Source organism: Oncorhynchus kisutch, linkage group LG10 (assembly GCF_002021735.2).
Source record: "Oncorhynchus kisutch isolate 150728-3 linkage group LG10, Okis_V2, whole genome shotgun sequence".
Classification (NCBI taxonomy): Eukaryota; Metazoa; Chordata; class Actinopteri; order Salmoniformes; family Salmonidae; genus Oncorhynchus; species Oncorhynchus kisutch.
This window is the reverse complement of record NC_034183.2, coordinates 20,739,965-20,759,103: the sequence shown is the minus strand read 5'-3', so window position 1 is coordinate 20,759,103 and position 19,139 is coordinate 20,739,965. Positions and strand designations below refer to the sequence as shown.

The 19,139-nt window shown below is 44.3% G+C and overlaps 1 protein-coding gene across 2 annotated transcripts; it reads left to right on the top strand.

The window, feature by feature from the left end:
* The first annotated feature begins 214 nt into the window (after window positions 1-214).
* On the top strand, window positions 215-17,986 carry LOC109897893 (ER degradation-enhancing alpha-mannosidase-like protein 3). 2 transcript variants are annotated; one of them, XM_020492542.2, is made up of 20 exons: window positions 215-2,190; window positions 2,295-2,340; window positions 6,959-7,059; window positions 7,175-7,214; window positions 7,318-7,430; window positions 8,688-8,841; window positions 9,102-9,236; window positions 9,379-9,484; window positions 9,668-9,765; window positions 9,907-10,032; window positions 10,165-10,248; window positions 10,338-10,421; window positions 12,233-12,357; window positions 12,578-12,797; window positions 12,910-13,055; window positions 14,711-14,855; window positions 15,008-15,199; window positions 15,354-15,519; window positions 15,975-16,160; window positions 16,945-17,986. In XM_020492542.2, exons 1-20 carry the CDS (start codon window positions 2,105-2,107, stop codon window positions 17,232-17,234), a joined length of 2,643 nt encoding a protein of 880 aa, XP_020348131.1. In that variant the 5' UTR covers window positions 215-2,104; the 3' UTR covers window positions 17,235-17,986. The 2 variants fall into 2 exon arrangements, with proteins under 2 accessions (XP_020348131.1, XP_031689157.1); XM_031833297.1 differs by having other exon boundaries at window positions 1,012-2,190; window positions 12,578-12,746.
* The last annotated feature ends 1,153 nt before the right edge of the window (window positions 17,987-19,139 follow it).

Here is a 19,139-nt window from a genome sequence, read left to right as displayed (position 1 = left end):
ATTTAGTGAATATCAAAAATGGTGGAAGATTCACTCGGATGTCTGCCAAATATTCAAGGAACTAACAAATGTCAACCGTTATGTATATTGCCATCTAATTTTTTAAAGAATATTCTCCCCAAATGTATAACGACTGAAGTAGTGTATTTATGATAATACTGCATAACAAAACTACATTTAGGTGTTGGGTGGGCAGAGGGGTGGATACCAAAACCTAACCGGATGCGGATGTTGACATTTATCTTCTAAACAGCACTACTCGCTTTTCTTTGACGGTCAGCTGGTGGCTAAATGTCCATCATTAAATACATATTTTCCTGCTTAACAAGAAGAACAAAATACACTAACTCAACGGCCGAAAGCGACCCGGCGCCTTTCCTACTTCGCTTGTTTTCGGACTGTCGTTTACCAGCCAGCTAGCTACTGTAGCTGGCTATGCGCCCCAACAACTGGCTAACGAAAGAAGAGAGCTGTCAAAGGAGGAAGATATAACAACAGTCTTGCTTCATGGACATAATCCTAATTGTTCCAGGAAAAGACCGATAGCTAGCGCCATTAGCTAGCTAGCTCTTCTCTGTGGGGCTATTGTTTGTCGATAGTAACGGTAACGTTAAAAGGTTGTAGCCAGTGAAAGTTACTGTTGTGATAATATATATGAATTAACTAAATATATAATGATTAGCTAATTATTTGTTAGTCTAATCAGAAAGCGAGATAATTAACTTTTCAGCTTGCCAGTATTCATGGCAGTAGGCTTTTATGGTGTCTGTTTACTCAAAAAGTCACGGACGTCAAGAAACGTTAATAAGGAAGGACAGTTTGTTTTGATTGGCTTGAGGATAAACGTTATTCTGTCAGTATTGAGTAATGTGATTGCCCGTTAGTTAGGAAACGTTAGACAGTGGGGATTAGCAGTATGTGAATCATGTTTTGTGTTGATTGAAGTTTTGCCAACGTGTTACACGCTGCTGTAGGTCCCGGTGCCGTGTGTGTCAGAGGGTGTGACCAGCAGGTGAATATGGTTCTAAGGAACTGGACACTCAGTCAAGGAAGGAGCATGTGTTAACGCTGCTGTAGGTCCCGGTAAAACTTTGCTGTCATGGAAAAAGTACCCAATTGTCATACTTGAGTAAAGTAAGCATACCTTCATAGAAAATGACTCAGTAAAAGTTAGTCACCCAGCAAGATACTACTTGAGTAAAATTCTAAATATTTGTTTTTAAATATACTTAAGAATCAAAAGTTTAAATATAAATCATTTCACATTCCTTATAATAAGCAAACCAGACAGCACGATTTTATGGTTTTAATTTACGGATAGCCAACGCACACTAAAACACTCCAACATAATTTACAAACAGAATTTGTGTTTAGTGAGTCTGCCAGATCAGAGGCAGTAGGGATGGCCAGGGATGTTCTCTTGATAAGTATGTGAATTGGACAATTTTCCTGTTCTTTTGGGTGTCAGTGACAATCTCTCGAATAAAAAGTACCTTATTGTCTTCAGGAATGTAGTGAAGTAAAATTTGTAAGAAGTATTAATAGTAAAGTACAGATACCTCCCCCAAAAAAACCTAAGTACTTTACACCACTGGAACTGTCTTCGATTATGAGACGCATCCTATGACAGATCACTATCGGTTTACATAATAGCTACAGCATTCCTGCAAATGGTCAAATATATAGATTGCTTGTTATGTTAGCCTGACTTTGGATTTTAGATACAGTTGTTTGTCCAACTCCTTGTCACACCTCAACCATAACCTGGATTTGTACTGTATGACATTGGAGAGGACAAGTGAGTCATAGATGGTGTCTAAATTGGCATCAACAAGCTGATTAGTAACAGTATTGTAGGCCTTATAAACAGCACTGCCTCAATGTGGTATTGGGATGCATTCATTAACTGTTGGACCAGACAGTAACTGGGCCTGAAGTGTCCCCTGGTTCTGAATATGTGCACATGAGATCTGAGTGTGTTTGTGTTTATCAGAGACTTTTGGTGTCTAGGCCTATATTAATGTGATGATAGTTTACAGTTGTACTTGACTGAGAGAGCTAGGTTGAAGCTAAGTGGACGGTGTTGTGGTTCCGCCCTGCAACAATGTCGACCCTATTGTTGCTGCTATTGCTGAGCAACTCATGCAGGCTGGGACAGTCTATGTCACGAGAGGAGAAGCTCAAGCTGAGGTGAGTGAGAAAGATGTCTGGTCCTGGGCTAGATGTGTGGCAAGTTCAGACTGATTAAATAGATTCAGCTAAACTGACTCGTTATTTCTTTGTTTCCCCTCAAGGAACCAAGTGGTTGAGATGTTTGACCATGCTTATTCCAATTATATGGTAAGTCTCGTCACCACCTGCCCCCTTCACATAACTGAGAGTGGTTTAGCAGCAATCTAATAATGCAAACATTTTAGATGTTCTGTTGAGATGTACTGGTACTCATTTTTTTAATTTAATTTTATTTCACCTTTATTTAACCAGGTAGGCTAGTTGAGAACAAGTTCTCATTTGCAACTGCGACCTGGCCAAGATAAAGCATAGCAGTTCGACATATACAACAACACAGAGTTACACGTGGAATAAACAAACATACGGTCAATAATACAGTAGAAAAAAATAAAACAAAAAGTCTATATACAGTGAGTGCAAATGAGGTAAGATAAGGGAGTTAAGGCAATAAATAGGCCATGGCGGCGAAGTAATTACAATGTTGCAATTAAACACTGGAATGGTAGATGTGCAGAAGATAGATGTGCAGAAGATGAATGTGTGTGCAAGTAGAGATACTGGGGTGCAAAGGAGCAAGATAAATAAATACAGTATGGGGATGAGGTAGTTGGATGGACTTTTTACAGATTGGCTATGTACAGGTGCAGTGATCTGTGAGCTGCTCTGAAAGCTGGTGCTTACAGCTAGTGAGGGAGATCTGAGTCTCCAGCTTCAGAGATTTTTGCAGTTCGTTCCAGTCATTGGCAGCAGAGAACTGGAAGGAAAGGTGGCCAAAGAATTAAATGGCTTTGGGGGTGACCAGTGAGTGACGATTGGGTGCTGCTATGGTGACCAGTGAGCTGGTCATGAGAGCACCAACTGTTCCGGAAGACTGTGTATTCACGCCCTCTGCAGCCGATGTAAGTAAGACCTTAAAACAGGTCAACATTCACAAGGACGCAGGGCCAGACGGGTGACCAAGACTTGTACTCTGAGCATGTGCTGACCAACTGGCAAGTGTCTTCACTGATATTTTCAACCTCTCCCTGTCAGAGTCTGTAATACCAACATGTTTTAAGCAGACCACCATAGTGCCTATGCCCAAGAACACTAAGGTAACCTGCCTAAATGACGACCGACCCGTAGCACTCACGTCTGTTGCTATGAAGTGCTTTGAAAGGCTGGTCGTGGCTCACATCAACACCATTATCCCAGATACTCTAGTCCCACTCCAATTTGCATACCGCTCCAACAGATCCACAGATGATGCAATCTCTATTGCACTCCACACTGCCCTTTCCCAGCTGGACAAAAGGAACATCTATGTGACGATGCTATTCATAGACACTACAGCTCAGCGTTCAACACCGTAGTGCCCTCAAAGCTCATCAATAACCTAAGGACCCTGGGACTAAATATTTCCCTCTGCAACTGGATCCTGGACTTCCTGACGGGCTGCCCCCAGGTGGTAAGGGTAGGTAACAACACATCCGCCACGCTGAACCTCAACCCTCAGGGGTGCGTGCTCAGCCCCCTCCTGTACTCCCTGTTCACTCGGGACTGCACGGCCAGGCGCGACTCCAACACCATCATTAAGCTTGCCACAGTGGTAGGCCTGATCACCAACAAGACAGCCTGAAGGGAGGAGGTCCGAGACCTGGCCGTGTGGTGCCAGGACAGCAACCTCTCCCTCAACGTGATCAAGACAAAGGAGATGATTGTGGACTACAGGAAAAAGAGGACCGAGCACGCCCCATTTTCATCGACAGGGCTGTAGTGGAGCAGGTTGAGAGCTTCAAGTTCCTTGGTGTCCACATCACCAACAAACATGGTCCAAGCACACTAAGAAACTCGTGAAGAGGGCACGACAACCGTTTCCCCCTCAGGAGCCTAAAAAGATTTGGCCTGGGTCCTCAGATCTTCAAAAGGTTCTACAGCTGCACCATCGAGAGCATCCTGACTAGAGGTCGACCAATTATTATTTTTCAACGCCGATACCAATTATTGGAGAACCAAAAAAAGCCAATACCGATTTTAATTTATTCTTATTATTTTATATATTATTTATTTGTATGAAAGGACAATTACAACAATACTGAATGAACAATGAACACTTATTTTAATTTAATATTATACATAAATAAAATAAAGTTAGTCTCAAATAAATAATGAAACATGTTCAATTTGTTTTAAATAATGCAAAGATAATGTTTGAGAAGAAAGTAAAAGTGTGCCATGTAAAAAAGCTAATGTTTAAGTTCCTTGCTCAGAACATGAGAACATATGAAAGCTGGTGGCTCATTTTTAACTTCTTTTTTTTACCCCCCTTTTCTCCCCAATTTCGTGGTATCCAATTGTTAGTAGTTACTATCTTGTCTCATCGACTACAACTCCCGTACGGGCTCGGGAGAGACGCATCCAACCCGGGAAGCCAGCCGCACCAATGTGTCGGAGGAAACACTGTGCACCTGGCGACCTGGTTAGCGTGCACTGCGCCCGGCCTGCCACAGGAGTCTCTAGTGCCGCGATGAGACACGGATATCCCTACCGGCCAAACCCTCCCTAATGACAGTAGGCCAATTGTGCGTCGTCCCATGGACCTCACGGTCGCGGCCGGCTGCGACAGAGCCTAGGCTCAAACAATGCCCTAGACCACTATGCCACCTGGGAGGCCTTCCTTTTAACTTCTTAGTGATCCCTTCGCGTGCCGGGATTGATTTGACAACACCCAGTGAAATAGCAGCGCGCCAAATTCAAAAACAGAAATACTCATAATAATAATTCATAAATCATACAAGTGTTATACATGGGTTTAAAGGTGAACTTCTTGTTAATCCAGCCACAGTCTCAGATTTCAAAAAGGCTTTACGGCGAAAGCAAACCATGCTATTATCTGAGGACAGCAACCCATCACCCCATGAAAATCATAATTCAACCCGCCAGGCACAACATGAAAGTCAGAAATAACATATAATTCATGCCTTACCTTTGAAGATCTTCTGTTGACACTCCAATATGTCCATTAAACATCACAAATGGCCCTTTTGTTTGATAAATTCTGTCGTTATATATCCAAAATGCCAATTTATTTGGCGCGTATGATTCAGAGAATACACCGGTTCCTACTCGCGCAACATGACTACACATGATCTAATTAGTTACCTGTAAACCTGATCCAAACATTTCAAACAACTTTCCTAATCCAACTTTAGGTATTTTAAACGTAAATAATCAATACAATTTAATACGGAATAAACTATGTTCAATACCGGAGGAAAACAAAGTGGAGCGAGCTTTCAGGTCATGCGCCCCAACCAAAACAGTACACTTCACTCGCCCCTCGTTCTGAACAGGGCTACTTAATTTCTCAAAGGAAAAACATCAAGCAATTTCTAAAGATGGTTGACATATAGTGGAAGCGATAGGAACTGTAAGCAACTGCCTTAGAATTCTAGATACCCATAGAAAACTCATTGAAAAGAGTGACCTCAACATTTTGTTTTCCTGGATGGTTTGTCCTCGCGGTTTCACCTGCCAAATAAGTTCTGTTATACTCACAGACATAATTTTTGCAGTTTTAGAAACTTTTGAGTTTTCTATCCAAATCTACCAATTATATGCATATCCTTGCTTCTGGGCCTGAGTAGCAGGCAGTTTACTTTGGGCATACTTTTCATCCGGACGTGAAAATAGTACCCCCTAGCCTTAAGAAGTTTAACATGAGTCTTCAATATTCCCAGTTAAGAAGTTTTAGGTTGTAGTTATTATAGGACTATTTCTCTCTATACCATTTGTATTTCATATACCTTTGACTATTGGATGTTCTTATAGGCACTATAGTATTGCCAGCCTAATCTTGGGAGTTGATAGGCTTGAAGTCATAAACAGTGCTGTGCTTCAAGCATTGCGAAAAGCCGCTGGCAAACGGAGGAAAGTGCGGTTTGAATGAATGCTTACGAGCCTACTGCTGCCTACCACCGCTCAGTCAGACTGCTATATCAAATCATAGACTTAATTATAATAAACGTAAAAAATAAAACGTTTATTCTTTCAATGAAATATGGAATCGTTCTGTATTTTATTGAACGGGTGGCAACCCCAACCCAAGTCTTAAGTGGGAGAACTTGCACAATTGGTGGCTGACTAAATACTTGTTTGCCCCACTATGTCAATAAGATGTTAAGTTCTATATGACATATGTTTACACGCTACTAGAGGTTGACCGATTAATTGGCATGGCCCATTTAATTAGTGCCGATTTCAGTGCCGATTATGGTTTTTGCATTATTTAAACATTATTTAAATGATTTAAATGTGTTTCGTTATAAATTTCAGATTAAATAGATTTTTATTTAGTTAAAGTAGGTGTTCATTCAGTATTGTTGTAATTGTAATTATTATATATATATATATATATATATATCGTCTGATTAATCGGTATCGGCCCTCCAATTTTCGTTATCGGCTTTGAAAAATCATGAGCGGTCGACCTCTACACACTACCGTGGATCTTTATTGGCTCCCGAGTGGCGCAGTGGTATGAGACACTGCATCTCCGTGCAATACCTGGTTTGAATCCAGGCTGCATCACATCCGGCTGTGATTGGGAGTCCCATAGGGCGGCACACCATTGGCCCAGCGTTGGCCGGGGTAGGCAGTAAAATAAGAAATTGTTCTGAACTGACTTGCCTCGTTAAATAAAGGTTAAATATTTAAAAAAATGTATATTATTGGTTGTGTTTTCCAGGACCATGCATACCCAGCAGATGAGCTGATGCCTCTGACGTGTCGGGGGAGGGTGCGTGGGCAGGAGCCCAGTCGGGGAGACGTGGACGACGCACTGGGGAAGTGAGTGCCTGGAGACAGTCCCGCTGGCATTGGAATACCCTAACTCTCTGTTGATATTTTCTAGCCATAAGGGACTATAATTGATGCTGATTGATTTGTCTGTGTGTGTTTTAAGGTTCTCTCTCACCCTCATCGACACCTTGGACACTCTAGTGGTAGGTTTCATCTTTAGTTTGTTTTACCAACCTCCTTAGTTGGATTGTCTAACCTCTGGGTAGACAATGATTTTCATATATTTAATTCTGTGTTTACTTACAGCTCTTAAATAAGACGACAGAGTTTGAAGAAGCAGTGAGGAGAGTGTTGAGAGATGTGCGACTGGACAATGACATCGTGGTGTCTGTCTTTGAGACCAACATCCGTGTGCTGGGGTAAGAAAAAAAGAAGAAAAAAAGTCTGTTATTGAGGGGATGGAAATGTTATTATTATTTTTTTAACAAGGCAAGTCAGTGAAGAAGAACATTCTTATTTACAATAGCCTGGCAAGAAGCTTCCTGCGGGGATGGGGGCTGGGATTTTTTTTTTTTTACGATGTTAAGACTAAACAGACGATACAGACAGAAGACACTGGCAACAGCACAAATACAACAGCACAAATACAACAGCAAACAAACTGTGTATGTGTGATGGAACATTGCTGCAGGGACTTGCTTTCATTCAGCCACGAGTATTCGTGAGGACAGGCACTGATGTTGTACGTTTAGGTCTGGGTCGCAGTCGGTGTTCCAATTCACCCCAGAGGTGTTCAATGGGGTTGCGGTCAGAGCTCTGCAGGCCAGTCAAGTTCTTCCACACCGATCTCGACAAACCATTTCTGTATGGACCTCGCTTTGTGCACAGGGGTAATGTCATGCTGAAACAGGAAAGGGCCTTCCCCAAACTGTTGCCACTAAAGTTGAAAGCACAGAATCATCTACTATGTAATTGTATGCTGTAGCGTTAAGATTTAACTTCACTGGAACTAAGGGGCCTAGACCGAACCATGAAAAACAGCCCCAGACCATTATTCCTCCTCCATCAATCTTTACAGTTGGCACTATGCAATCGGGCAGGTAGCGTGCTCCTGGCATCTGGTAAAACCAGATTTGTCCGTCAGACTGCCAGAGGATAAAGGGTGATTCATCACTCCAGAGAACGCGTTTCCACTGCTCCAGAGTCCAATGACTGCAAGCTTTACACCACTCCAACCGACGCTTGGTATTGCACATGGTGATCTTAGCCCTGTGTGCGGCTGCTCGGCCATGGAAGCCCATTTCATGAAGCTCCTGATGAACAGTTCTTGTGCTGACGTTGCTTCCAGAGGCAGTTTGGAACTCGGTAGTGAGTGTTGCAACCGAGGACAAGTGATTTCCACTTCAGAATAACAGCACTTACAGTTGACCAGGACAGCTCTAGCAGGGCAGAAATTTGTTGGAAAGGCGACATCCTATGACAGTGCCACGTTGAAAGTCAGTGAGCTCTTCAGTAAGAACATTCTACTGCCAATGTTTGTCAATGGAGATTGCATGGCTGTGTGCTCTTTTATACACTTGTTTGCAACGGGTGTGGTTGAAATAGCCAAATCCATTAATTTAAAGGGTTGTCCACATACTATTGTGTGACCTTTGTGACTTTCCTCATGTTTCCAGGGGGCTGCTAGGGGGCCACTCCATGGCGGTGATGCTGAAGGATACAGGGTATCACATGCAGTGGTACCAGGATGAGCTGCTCCACATGGCCAAAGATGTGGGTCTCAGACTCCTGCCTGCCTTCAACACCAGCAGTGGCCTGCCTTACCCCAGGGTGAGCCCTCAGACTATACATAAGGCCACAGCTGTTGGGATATGTCCTGACCATACACACTCATGTCTACACACACACAGCCCTCTCCAATTATGACTGCATAATTGTATTATCTGCTTCAGTGCTCTGCATACAGCTGCTACAGTTTTCCGCAGCCTGGTTTTCTATGGCTGTATAGTTCACCTGAACAATGTCTTTGGACACAGCTGTGGATTTGAGTCTATGACCAATATATTGAGCCTTTTTATTCCACTCAACAGGTAAACTTGAAGCATGGCCTCAGGAGTCCTGAGAGTCGGACGGGCACAGAGACGGACACCTGTACAGCTTGTGCTGGCACAATTATCCTGGAGTTCGCTGCCTTGAGTCGCTTCACTGGGGACCCTGTGTTTGAGGTAAAAACAGACAATCATCTCTTACTTTAAACCTTGTTCAGATCAGGACTAATACTAGTAGACGGCACGACTAGACCTTCATTGTTGATTATCCTAGATGCCAGTGTGTCTGAATGATATTGATTCATTGTATTCTACACAGGTCCATGCACGGAGAGCCCTCGACTTCCTTTGGGAGAAGAGGCAGAGGAATAGCAACCTGGTGGGAACAACCATCAACATCCACTCAGGAGAGTGGGTCCGCAGGGGTGAGAGAGGGAACCAGTCCCAGGCCACAACTGCTATCTACTGTATTGTAAAGGAGGATTTCCTTGGATTTATCCAGAGACGGACAATGTATTGGGTGTGATAGAAGTGAACGGGCAAGGCGGTTGGAGCTGATGTTCTGTACTTGTAGAAATAAGGCATGCCTGTGTGTTGTATTGTTCCAGACAGCGGAGTGGGAGCAGGGATTGACTCGTATTATGAGTACCTGCTCAAGGCCTATATTCTCCTGGGAGATGACCTGTTTCTGCAGCGCTTCAACATTGTGAGTGACCTCACACTGTAACCTTACTCTGGCTTGGATAATGGAATGCTTTTATGCCCTTATTGTTCAATCCACAAAAAGTATGCTGTTAACAATTCTCATCCTTAGCTTGTCAAATGTTCTCATTATTTGTGTTTCCAGCACTATGCGTCTATAATGAAGTACATCAGCCAGCCTCCTCTCCTGCTGGACGTTCACATCCACAAGCCTCTGCTGCCTGCTCGCACCTGGATGGACTCCCTCCTGGCCTTCTTCCCTGGGCTGCAGGTGAGACACTCAGCCTGGCGTCACTAACAGACCAGCTGCCTAAGCAGGGGTTTTAGTACATAGACCTGGTGCTGAGATTAGGGAGACAAATTAAGACTTTTACTCTCCTTACATTGTTAATGAATCCCCCAGGTGTTGAAGGGAGATATCCGGCCGGCCATTGAGACCCATGAGATGCTGTATCAAGTCACCAAGAAACACAACTTCCTCCCAGAGGTAAGCTCTCTTTTATGCTCCCTCTCCACCTCTTTCTTTGTTCTCACTCAGGCTGTAACCTTTAACACCCCTCTCTATGTCTTCCCCAGGCATTCACCACTGATTTCAGGGTACATTGGGCTCAGCATCCACTAAGACCTGAGTTTGCAGAGAGCACCTATTTCCTGTACAAGGTAAGGACTGTGGAGACATGCAATCTAGAAGTTGACATAACGATACATCACTTTTTCCAAATTTTGGTACGTTACAACCTTATTCTAAAATGGATTAAATTAAATGTTTTCCTCATCAATTTACATACAATACCCCATAATTACAATGTGAAAATTGGTTGGTTGAAATATTTTATTTGATTTGATTTTTTAACGGATACCTTATGGGGACCCCTGTGGGGACATCTATTCAGACCCTTTGCTATGAGACTCAAAATTGTCCTGTTTCCATTGATCATCCTTGAGATGTTTCTACAACTTGATTGGAGTCCACCTGTGATAAATTCAATTGATTGGATGTGATTTGGAAAGGCACATACCTGTCTATATAAGGACCCACAGTTGGCAGTACATTTCAGATCAAAAAAACAAAAAGGAAGGGTACCAAAATTGTCTGCAGCATTGAAGGTTCCCAAGAACACAGTGGCCCCCATCACTCTTAAATGGAAGAAGTTTGGTACCACCAAGACTCTTCCTAGAGCTGGCTGCCCGCCCAAACTGAGCAATCGGGGGAGAAAGTTCTTGGTCAGGGAGGTCACTCTGAAAGAGCTCCAGAGTTCCTCTGTGGAGATGGAACCTTCCAGAAGGACAACCATCTCAGCATCACTCCACCAATCAGGCCTTTATGGTGGCCAGATGAGTGGCCAGATGGAAGCCAGTCCTCAGTAAAAGGCACATGACTGCCTGCTTGGAGTTTGCCAAAAGGCACCGAAAGACTCTCAGACCATGAGAAACAAGATGCTCTGGTCTGATGAAACCAAGCTTGAAATCATTGGCCTGAATGATAAGCGTCACGTCTGGAGGAAACCTGGCACCATCCCTACGGTGAAGCATGGTAGCCGTATCATGCTGTGGGGATGTTTTTCAGGGACTGGGAGACTAGTCAGGATCGAGGGGAAAGATGAACGGATCAAAGTACAGAGAGGTCCTTGATGAAAACCTGTTCCAGAGCACTCAGGACCTCAGACTGGGGTGAAGGTTCACCTTCCAACAGGACAACGGCCCTAAGGACACAGCCAAGACAACGCAGGAGTGGCTTCGGGACAAGTCTCTGAATATCCTTGAGTGGCCCAGCCAGAGCCCGGACTTGAACCCGATCGAGCATCTCTGGAGAGACCTGAAAATAGCTGTGTAGTGACGCTCCCCATCCGACCTCACAGAGCTTGAGAGAATCTGCAGAGAAGAGTGGGAGAAACTCTCCAAATATAGGTGTACCAAGCTTGTAGTTTCTTACCCGGGGCTCCCGAGTGGCGCAGTGGTCTAAGGCACTGCATCTCAGTGCTTGAGGTGTCACTACAGACACCCTGGTTTGAATCCAGGCTGTATCACAACCAGCCGTGATTGGGAGTCCCATAGGGAGGGCACAATTGGCCCAGCCGTAGGCTGTAATTGTAAACTGACTTGCCTAGTTAAATAAAATAAAACGTTTTTAAAAATACCCAAGAAGACTCGAGGCTATAATCGCTGCCAAAGGTGCTTCAACAAACTACTGAGTAAAGGGTCTGAATACTTATGTAAATGTGGTATTGTCAGCTTTTAGAAACCTTTTTTTTTTTTTTACTTTGTCAACATAGGGTATTGTGTGTAGACTGATGAGGGGGGGTGGAACAATTTAATCCATTTTAGAATAAGGCTGTAACGTAACAAAATGTGGAAAAAGTCTAGGGGTCTGCATACTTTCCGAATGCACTGTACATTTGATTTAGTGGCCTTCCTTATTGCCTGATTCAGTAGGACAGTGTCTAACCCTGGTCCCACTGTACCCCCTCTAGGCTACCAAAGACCCCTACTACCTGGAGGTAGGCCGCACGGTGCTGGACAACCTGAACCGATTTGCCCGGGTCCCCTGTGGCTTTGCTGCCATGAAGGACGTTCGCACCGGGAGCCACGAGGACCGGTGAGAGCCCAGACCCAGGGGAATACCCCAGGGACGGGGAGGGTTTTAATGACTAAGTGGGATTTAATGATGGGCGGTTAAGAGGTGGATGGTTTTAGTGGCTTAGCAACAGTGTGCCAGCCATGTAGTTCAATCAAAATAGTTTATTTGGTGTCTGCTCTGTTGGCCTGCTGCCCCAAATATCACTAATCCTCTCTCTTCCTAACTCCTCCCCTCTCAGAATGGACTCCTTCTTCTTGGCAGAGATGTTCAAGTACCTGTTCCTGCTGTTTGCGGAAGAGGAAGATCTGACGTTTAATGTTGAGGATTATATCTTCACCACCGAGGCACACCTTCTGCCCCTGTCCCTGTCCACTGCCCCTCACGCCCCCTCTCCAGCTAACACCACGGTACAGGCTCCATCTCTGCCTCATCTCTCCGCCTATGTCAAATCTCTTTGGGTGGGTGTAGTAAGATCACCTGCTGTGATCAGCTAGAATTCTAATGATAGTACATCTAATAATATTCAAATGATACAGTTAGTCATGTTTGCTCTCTCCCACTCTGTCTTAGTCAGAGGAGGAGTTGGATGACTCTAACTTTGATTGGACCTGCCCCAACACACGCCTCCTTTTCCCCGACCCCGCCTTTCCACGGAACCTCCGAGATCCAATCAGGAGTGCTGTGGACAAGAGTTGTCCCCGTCCTGCCATTCACCGGTAAGGGACATTTATACAAAAAACTACAATTTAGCTCTATACTCCAGAATTTTGGAATTGAGATGTTTTATGAGGCGACAGTACCGAATGTAATGTTTTATTTGTTTTTTTTTCTTCTTACATATCTGTTTTACCGTTTATTAATGAATGCACGTTATGTACACTATATATGCAAAAGTATGTAGAAACCTCTTTCAAATTAGTGGATTCGGCTATTTCAGCCACACCCGTTGTTGACATGTATAAAATTGATAACTTAGCCATGCAATCTCCATAGACAAACATTGGCAGTAGAATGACAAGAGCTCAGTGACTTTCAACCATCATAGGATGCCACCTTTCCAACAAGTCAGTTCATCAAATTTCTGCCCTGCTAGAGCTGCCCTGGTCAACTGTAAGTGCTGGTATTGTGAAGTGGAAACTTCTAGGAGCAACAACGGCTCAGCCGTGAAGTGCTAGGCCACACAACGGGGAGCGCCGAGTGCTGAAGTACGTAGCCTCTGGAAGCAACGTCAACGCAAGAACGGTTCATCTGGCGCTTCATGAAATGGGGTTTCATGGCCGAGCAGTCTAAAATCTAAAACGTCTAAAATCACCATGCACAATGCCAAGCTGGAGTGGTGTGAATCTTGCCGTCATTGGATTCTGGACCAGTGGAAAAATGTTCTCTTTGGGCTAGGCCCCTTAGTTCCAGTGAAGGGAAATCTTAACGCTATAGCATACAATGACATTCTAGACGATTCTGTGCTTCCAACTTTGTGGCAACAGATTGGGGAAGGCCCTCTCCTATTTCAGCATGACAATGCCCTTGCGCACAAAGCAAGGTCCATACAGAAATCGGTGTGGAAGAACTTGACTGGCTGCACAGAGCACTGACCTCAACCCCATCGAACACCCTTGGGATGAATTGTAACACTGAATGCAAGCCAGGCCTAATCGCCCAAAAATCGCCCCGACCTTACTAATGCTCTTGTGGCTGAATGGAAGCAAGTCCCCGCAGCAATGTTCCAACATCTAGTGGAAAGCCTTCCCAGAAGAGTGGAGGCTGTTAGAGCAGCAAAGGGGGGGACCAACTCCATATTAATGCCCATGATTTTGGAATGAGATGTTTGACGTGCAGGTGTCCAAATACCTTTGGTCATGTAGTGTTTTAGTCTCCCAATTTGAAGGTGTCATAAGAATTTGGACAAATTCACTTATAGGGTATTACATTTAGTAAAAAGTTTAGTATTTGGTCCCATATTCGTAGCATGCAGTGACTATATCAAGCGTGTGAGACTACAAACTTTGTTTTGGTTGTGTTTTCAGGTTATTTTGTGCCAAATAGAAATTAATGGTAGATAATGTGTTGTCATTTTGGAGTCACTAGCATTTTGGGGGGGATTTGATATTTATGCCTCTAACCTTCTCACTCATCATTATTCACGATTCATTCATGATTATCTGTAATCATGGTACTACCCACATGAATGTAGAAGTGTTCAGAAACATATTCTATTTTTAGAATAAATTCTGGAAATGACATTTTAGTTTCACTGTCCAAATATATACATAGGGGAGTATATGTCTAATGTGAGGATCATGTTAAATTCAATATTGTTCCTGTCACAACCATACTGAATGTGAACTTTGATGCCCTTCACCCTCTCATCCAGTGAGCCGGGGATGGGTCGCCCACCTCTGAGGGCTCAGGACTTCATGGCCAACAACCCTGATCACCTGGAGCTGCTGAGGAGGATGGGAGTCAGCCTTATACACCTTAAAGATGGCAGAGTGCAGCTGGTCCAACACGCTACACAGGTAAATGATTAATTCACAGGACAAGCCGGGAGAGTCTGAATGATATCATAAGACCATTGCCAACCCCCCATATGAGTTACTCAGTCTCTTCCCCTACTCTATCTACTGCCCTCTCCTTTCCTCTTTCACCCCTTCCCTCGGTCTCTCTCTAGGCGGTCAGTGCTGTGGCAGCAGAGGACGGCATGCGCTTCATGCAGGAGATGATGGAGCTGTCCAGCCAGCAGCAGAAGGAGCAGCTCCCTCCGCGCGCTGTGCAGATAGTCTCCCACCCCTTCTTCGGCAGAGTGGTGCTGACTTCTGGCCCAGCACAGTTTGGCACAGATCTTTCCAAGAGCATCACGGGGGTGAGTTTCTTCAGTGTGCCAATTTCCAATGGATGGACACCTTTGCTTGTTGGTTTTTCCTGTCTTGTCCCTAGGTGCCAGATGTTCTCTATTTTTGTCATTCTGAGTGTTGTTTTAACATGTCCACCCCCCCCTTCTCTTCGTCTGTCTGTAGGTTCGTGGGTTTGTGACAGTGGCTGAACCATACAGTGGCTGTGCGGAACTGAGCAACGCTGCCTTTGTACAGGGCCGCATTGCTCTGCTGCAGCGGGGCCAATGTATGTTTGCTGAGAAGGCCAGACACATCATGAAGGCTGGGGCCATCGGAGGCATAGTCATCGGTGAGGAGGACCGACTGACACAAGATCTCAATTTGAAGGAATCTTCTTCAAGAAGGCTGCACTAACTATAATCATACTTCTAACCTTTATAAATGTTCATAACACTTTCATAATGTTTTATATAACCTTTAATAAACTGATGCATTACTATTTAGAAACTGGGTTGTTTGAGCCCTGAATGCTGATTAACTGACAGCCGTGGTATATCAGACCATATACCACGGGAATGACAAAACATTTATTTTTACTGCTCTAATTACACTGGTAACCAGTTTATAATAGCAATAAGGCACCTTGGAGGTTTGTGGTATATGGCCAATATACCATGGCTATAAGGGTGTGCCTAAGAACAGCCCTTAGCCATGGTATATTGGCCATATACCACATGTTCTCGTGCCTCATTGCTTAATTATAGTATCCTGTTTAACCTTGCTAATTACCCCCGTCCTCCACAGATGACAACGAGGGTAGCAGCAGTGACACTGCTCCCCTCTTCCAGATGGCCGGCGACGGCCGCAACACAGATGACGTCACTTTGCCCCTCCTCTTCCTCTTCTACAAGGAAGGCAATATCCTGTTGGAGGCTCTCAAGGAGTACAGGGAGGTGGAGGTGCTGCTGAGCGACAAGGCCAGAGACAGAGGTTAGATCCACTGGAGAGGACAGTTGGACATTAGTGACTGAACAAAGACAGAACAGTGTCTTTCCAGCTTCTGGATAGTTTTGTGGGATTTTAGGGACTATATTTGATTCTGTAAAGATCTCAAAATGGCCAGTATTTCAGGGGTTAGTGGTGAACCAAAATAGTGGGCCTGTGGCCACTTTGCAGTACTAGCCTTAGTGGCGGTAGGGGGTGGTAAGCACCCAGTTTGATGTGTGATACAGGAAACGGCTCCCTTCTTTCCATTTTCCTTCCTCCTCCTCTCCTTCCCGGTGGTGGACTGTAACAGTGTAGCTTTCCTCTTCCATCTTTCTTTTCCCTTCACCCTTTAACAGCCTCTATATTCAAAGGTGAACCTCTCCCTGGCATCCTGGTGGAAAGCAGTAAGTATCGCCCTCATCTCTTTCCTCTCTCCTCCATTATTCTGTGTGTGGTAGAGCAGCTCAGTGCTGGTTAGTCTTGTGTGTATATAGCTGGCCATGTCAGAACCCCTCAGAAGAATATTACTGTTGGTCTGTTCTGCACATGACTCGTCAGTACCATTCTGTTTATTGTTCGCTGCCTCTTGTAAACCGCAACACTGCCCTGTTTCTGTCTGGGAATGAATGATAGGTGCTTGTGTTAAATGTACATACATAGTGAGTAGGAAACGGTGTATGGCTGTATTGTAGGATACTATATGAATGACTGTGCAGGACACAGCTCATATATTGTGGTGGAAAGTGTTCTGAAAATGGACTGAGCTCACCCCTCTGTCCTTCCTCAGGGAGGGATGTTCAGGAGGAGGAGGAAGACTGTTCAACAGACCAAACTTCACCTGTCCCTGCCGCAACTCTCGACCAGTCACACGTGAGGACTGTGGAGCAGGATGAATCGGCTCCCCACAATGAGGAAGTGACTCCTGAGGAAGATGTGGGACCTGCCATTAAGAGGAACCCTGAGCCAGAGGAGGAGCCTGAGGTTGACAAGGACTCTAGCAGAAAATCAGTGGAAGCCATGATGGCTGATTGGCGAGAGGACTTAGAGGCGTTTCAGCAGATGGAGGATGAGCTTTGACAACTTCCACAGTTCCCCCTCCTCCGGTCTGTCCCAGCCACCGTACAGGCCTGGGGTCAGTGGACTGTGCCTCATAAAGAATAAGGTTTTAGTGGGGCGATGTTTTGATAAGGAACGGTTACCAGGGTAGAATACAGTGACTTCTTCTACAGCCCAGATATCTACTGTCTGGCAGTATGAACCTCTGATTATTCACTATTTTCTGGTTTTGTCTTATTTTCACATATTGTCTTCCTCCAAATGCTTTTCCAGGTCACTGACATGTGGGAGCAGATTCCAAATGCTGGTTGAATTATAATCCACTGGTTGATTGGTTTATTTAACTGTAATGATTAACTGATAAGTTGTTGGAACATTTACTATTTTAATTTGTGGGGTCAATATTAAGCTACCTGACTGTGAGGGACTGCAGTGGCAAGCAGTCTATAAAAGGCTGATGCTGAGAATCACTTAGCACTGGCACTCTCCAGGAAGAGACGAAGTTATATGTGACTGTAAATATGTATTTGTCAGTTATTTCCACGATGATTTGAAATACAGTGCTGCTTTGCTCAGGTTCTGGTCGGTATGAGAGACACTGGGTACTGGCTACCCAAGAGGGCAGACAGTACCACCAGCTGACCAGCAGAGGGGATCATTGTTTGAGACATCTTACTGGCCTGACTGGAGCTTGATGACATACTGGAAGACCAAGGAAACAAAAAAGCCAACAACATAATGAACTTTAATTAAATTGATAAGGAAATTGAAAAGTGTGTTGTCATCTGTCTCAAAAACATAATGTGTTTTATAGGCGATAGGATTATTAAACTAGAGGTTTCTCTTGGTTTTAGACTATTAGGCTACATGGCTGGACATTAGTGGATGCATATAGTCCACTCTCTTTTTGTTGATATTCAGAGCAGTATTACCATAGTCTGGTAATAACCTTAAATAACCTGTCCTTCAGTTGTCTGGTAATAACCTAAAATAACCTCTCCTTCAGGTTAAGATTTAAAAGGGAATAGAGACATTAAATAACATTTTAATTCACATGCGCTGAATACAACTGGTGTAGACTTTACAGTGAAATGCTTGCTTACAAACCTTTCCCAGCAATGCAGAGTTTAAAAAAAATGTAATAGTAACTAACACGAGGAATATAATACACAAGATTGGAGAATGTACCAGATCAATGTGCAGAGAGGTACTTGAGGTAGGGTACTGTATGTTCATGAAGGCAGTGTAATGTGACTGGGCATCCAGATAGATGATGATAATAATAGAAGTAAAATATAGAACAGAGTAGCTGCAGCAAATGAGTGTAAAAGTGTGTGCATATGTATTGTTTGAATTTGTGTGTGTGAGCATGTATATGGTGTGTGTGTATATAAAGTCTAGTGAGTGTGCGTAGGGTCAGTGCAGGTAGTTTGAGTACCATTGATTAACTATTTAGCAGTCTGGCTATTTGGCAGTCTTATGGCTTTGGGGTAGAAGCTGTCTTGGGGCCTGTTGGTCCAAGAGTCAATGCTCCGGTACCGTTTTCCGGACGGTAGTAGAGTGAAACCGTCTGTGGCTGGAGTCTGGCAATTTTTCAGGCCTTCCTCTGACACTGCCTGATATAGGGATCATGGATGGCAGGAAGCTCGGCCCCACCACCCTTTGTAGCTCTCCCACCTTTGTAGCTCTTTGCGGTCAAGATGCCCTTGATGATGCAGCTGTAAAACTTTTTGAGGATCTGCGGGCCCATGCCAAATCTTTTCAGCCTCCTGAAGGGAAAGGGCGCTGCCGTGCCCTCTTCAACTGTGCAGGTGTGTGTGGACCATGTTAAGTCCTTAGTGTTGTGGACGCCAAGGAACTTAAAGCTCTCAACCCAATCCACAACAGCCCTGTCAATTGTAGATGGGGGTGTGCTTCCCCCTCTTT

Coding starts and splice junctions, on each gene's coding strand:
- LOC109897893 (XM_020492542.2), top strand. CDS start 2,105: ATGTCGACCCTATTGTTGCTGCTATTGCTGAGCAACTCATGCAGGCTG. Junction 8,842..9,101: donor GTGGCCTGCCTTACCCCAGG/GTGAGCCCTCAG, acceptor TCCACTCAACAG/GTAAACTTGAAGCATGGCCT. Junction 16,161..16,944: donor CGACAAGGCCAGAGACAGAG/GTTAGATCCACT, acceptor GTCCTTCCTCAG/GGAGGGATGTTCAGGAGGAG.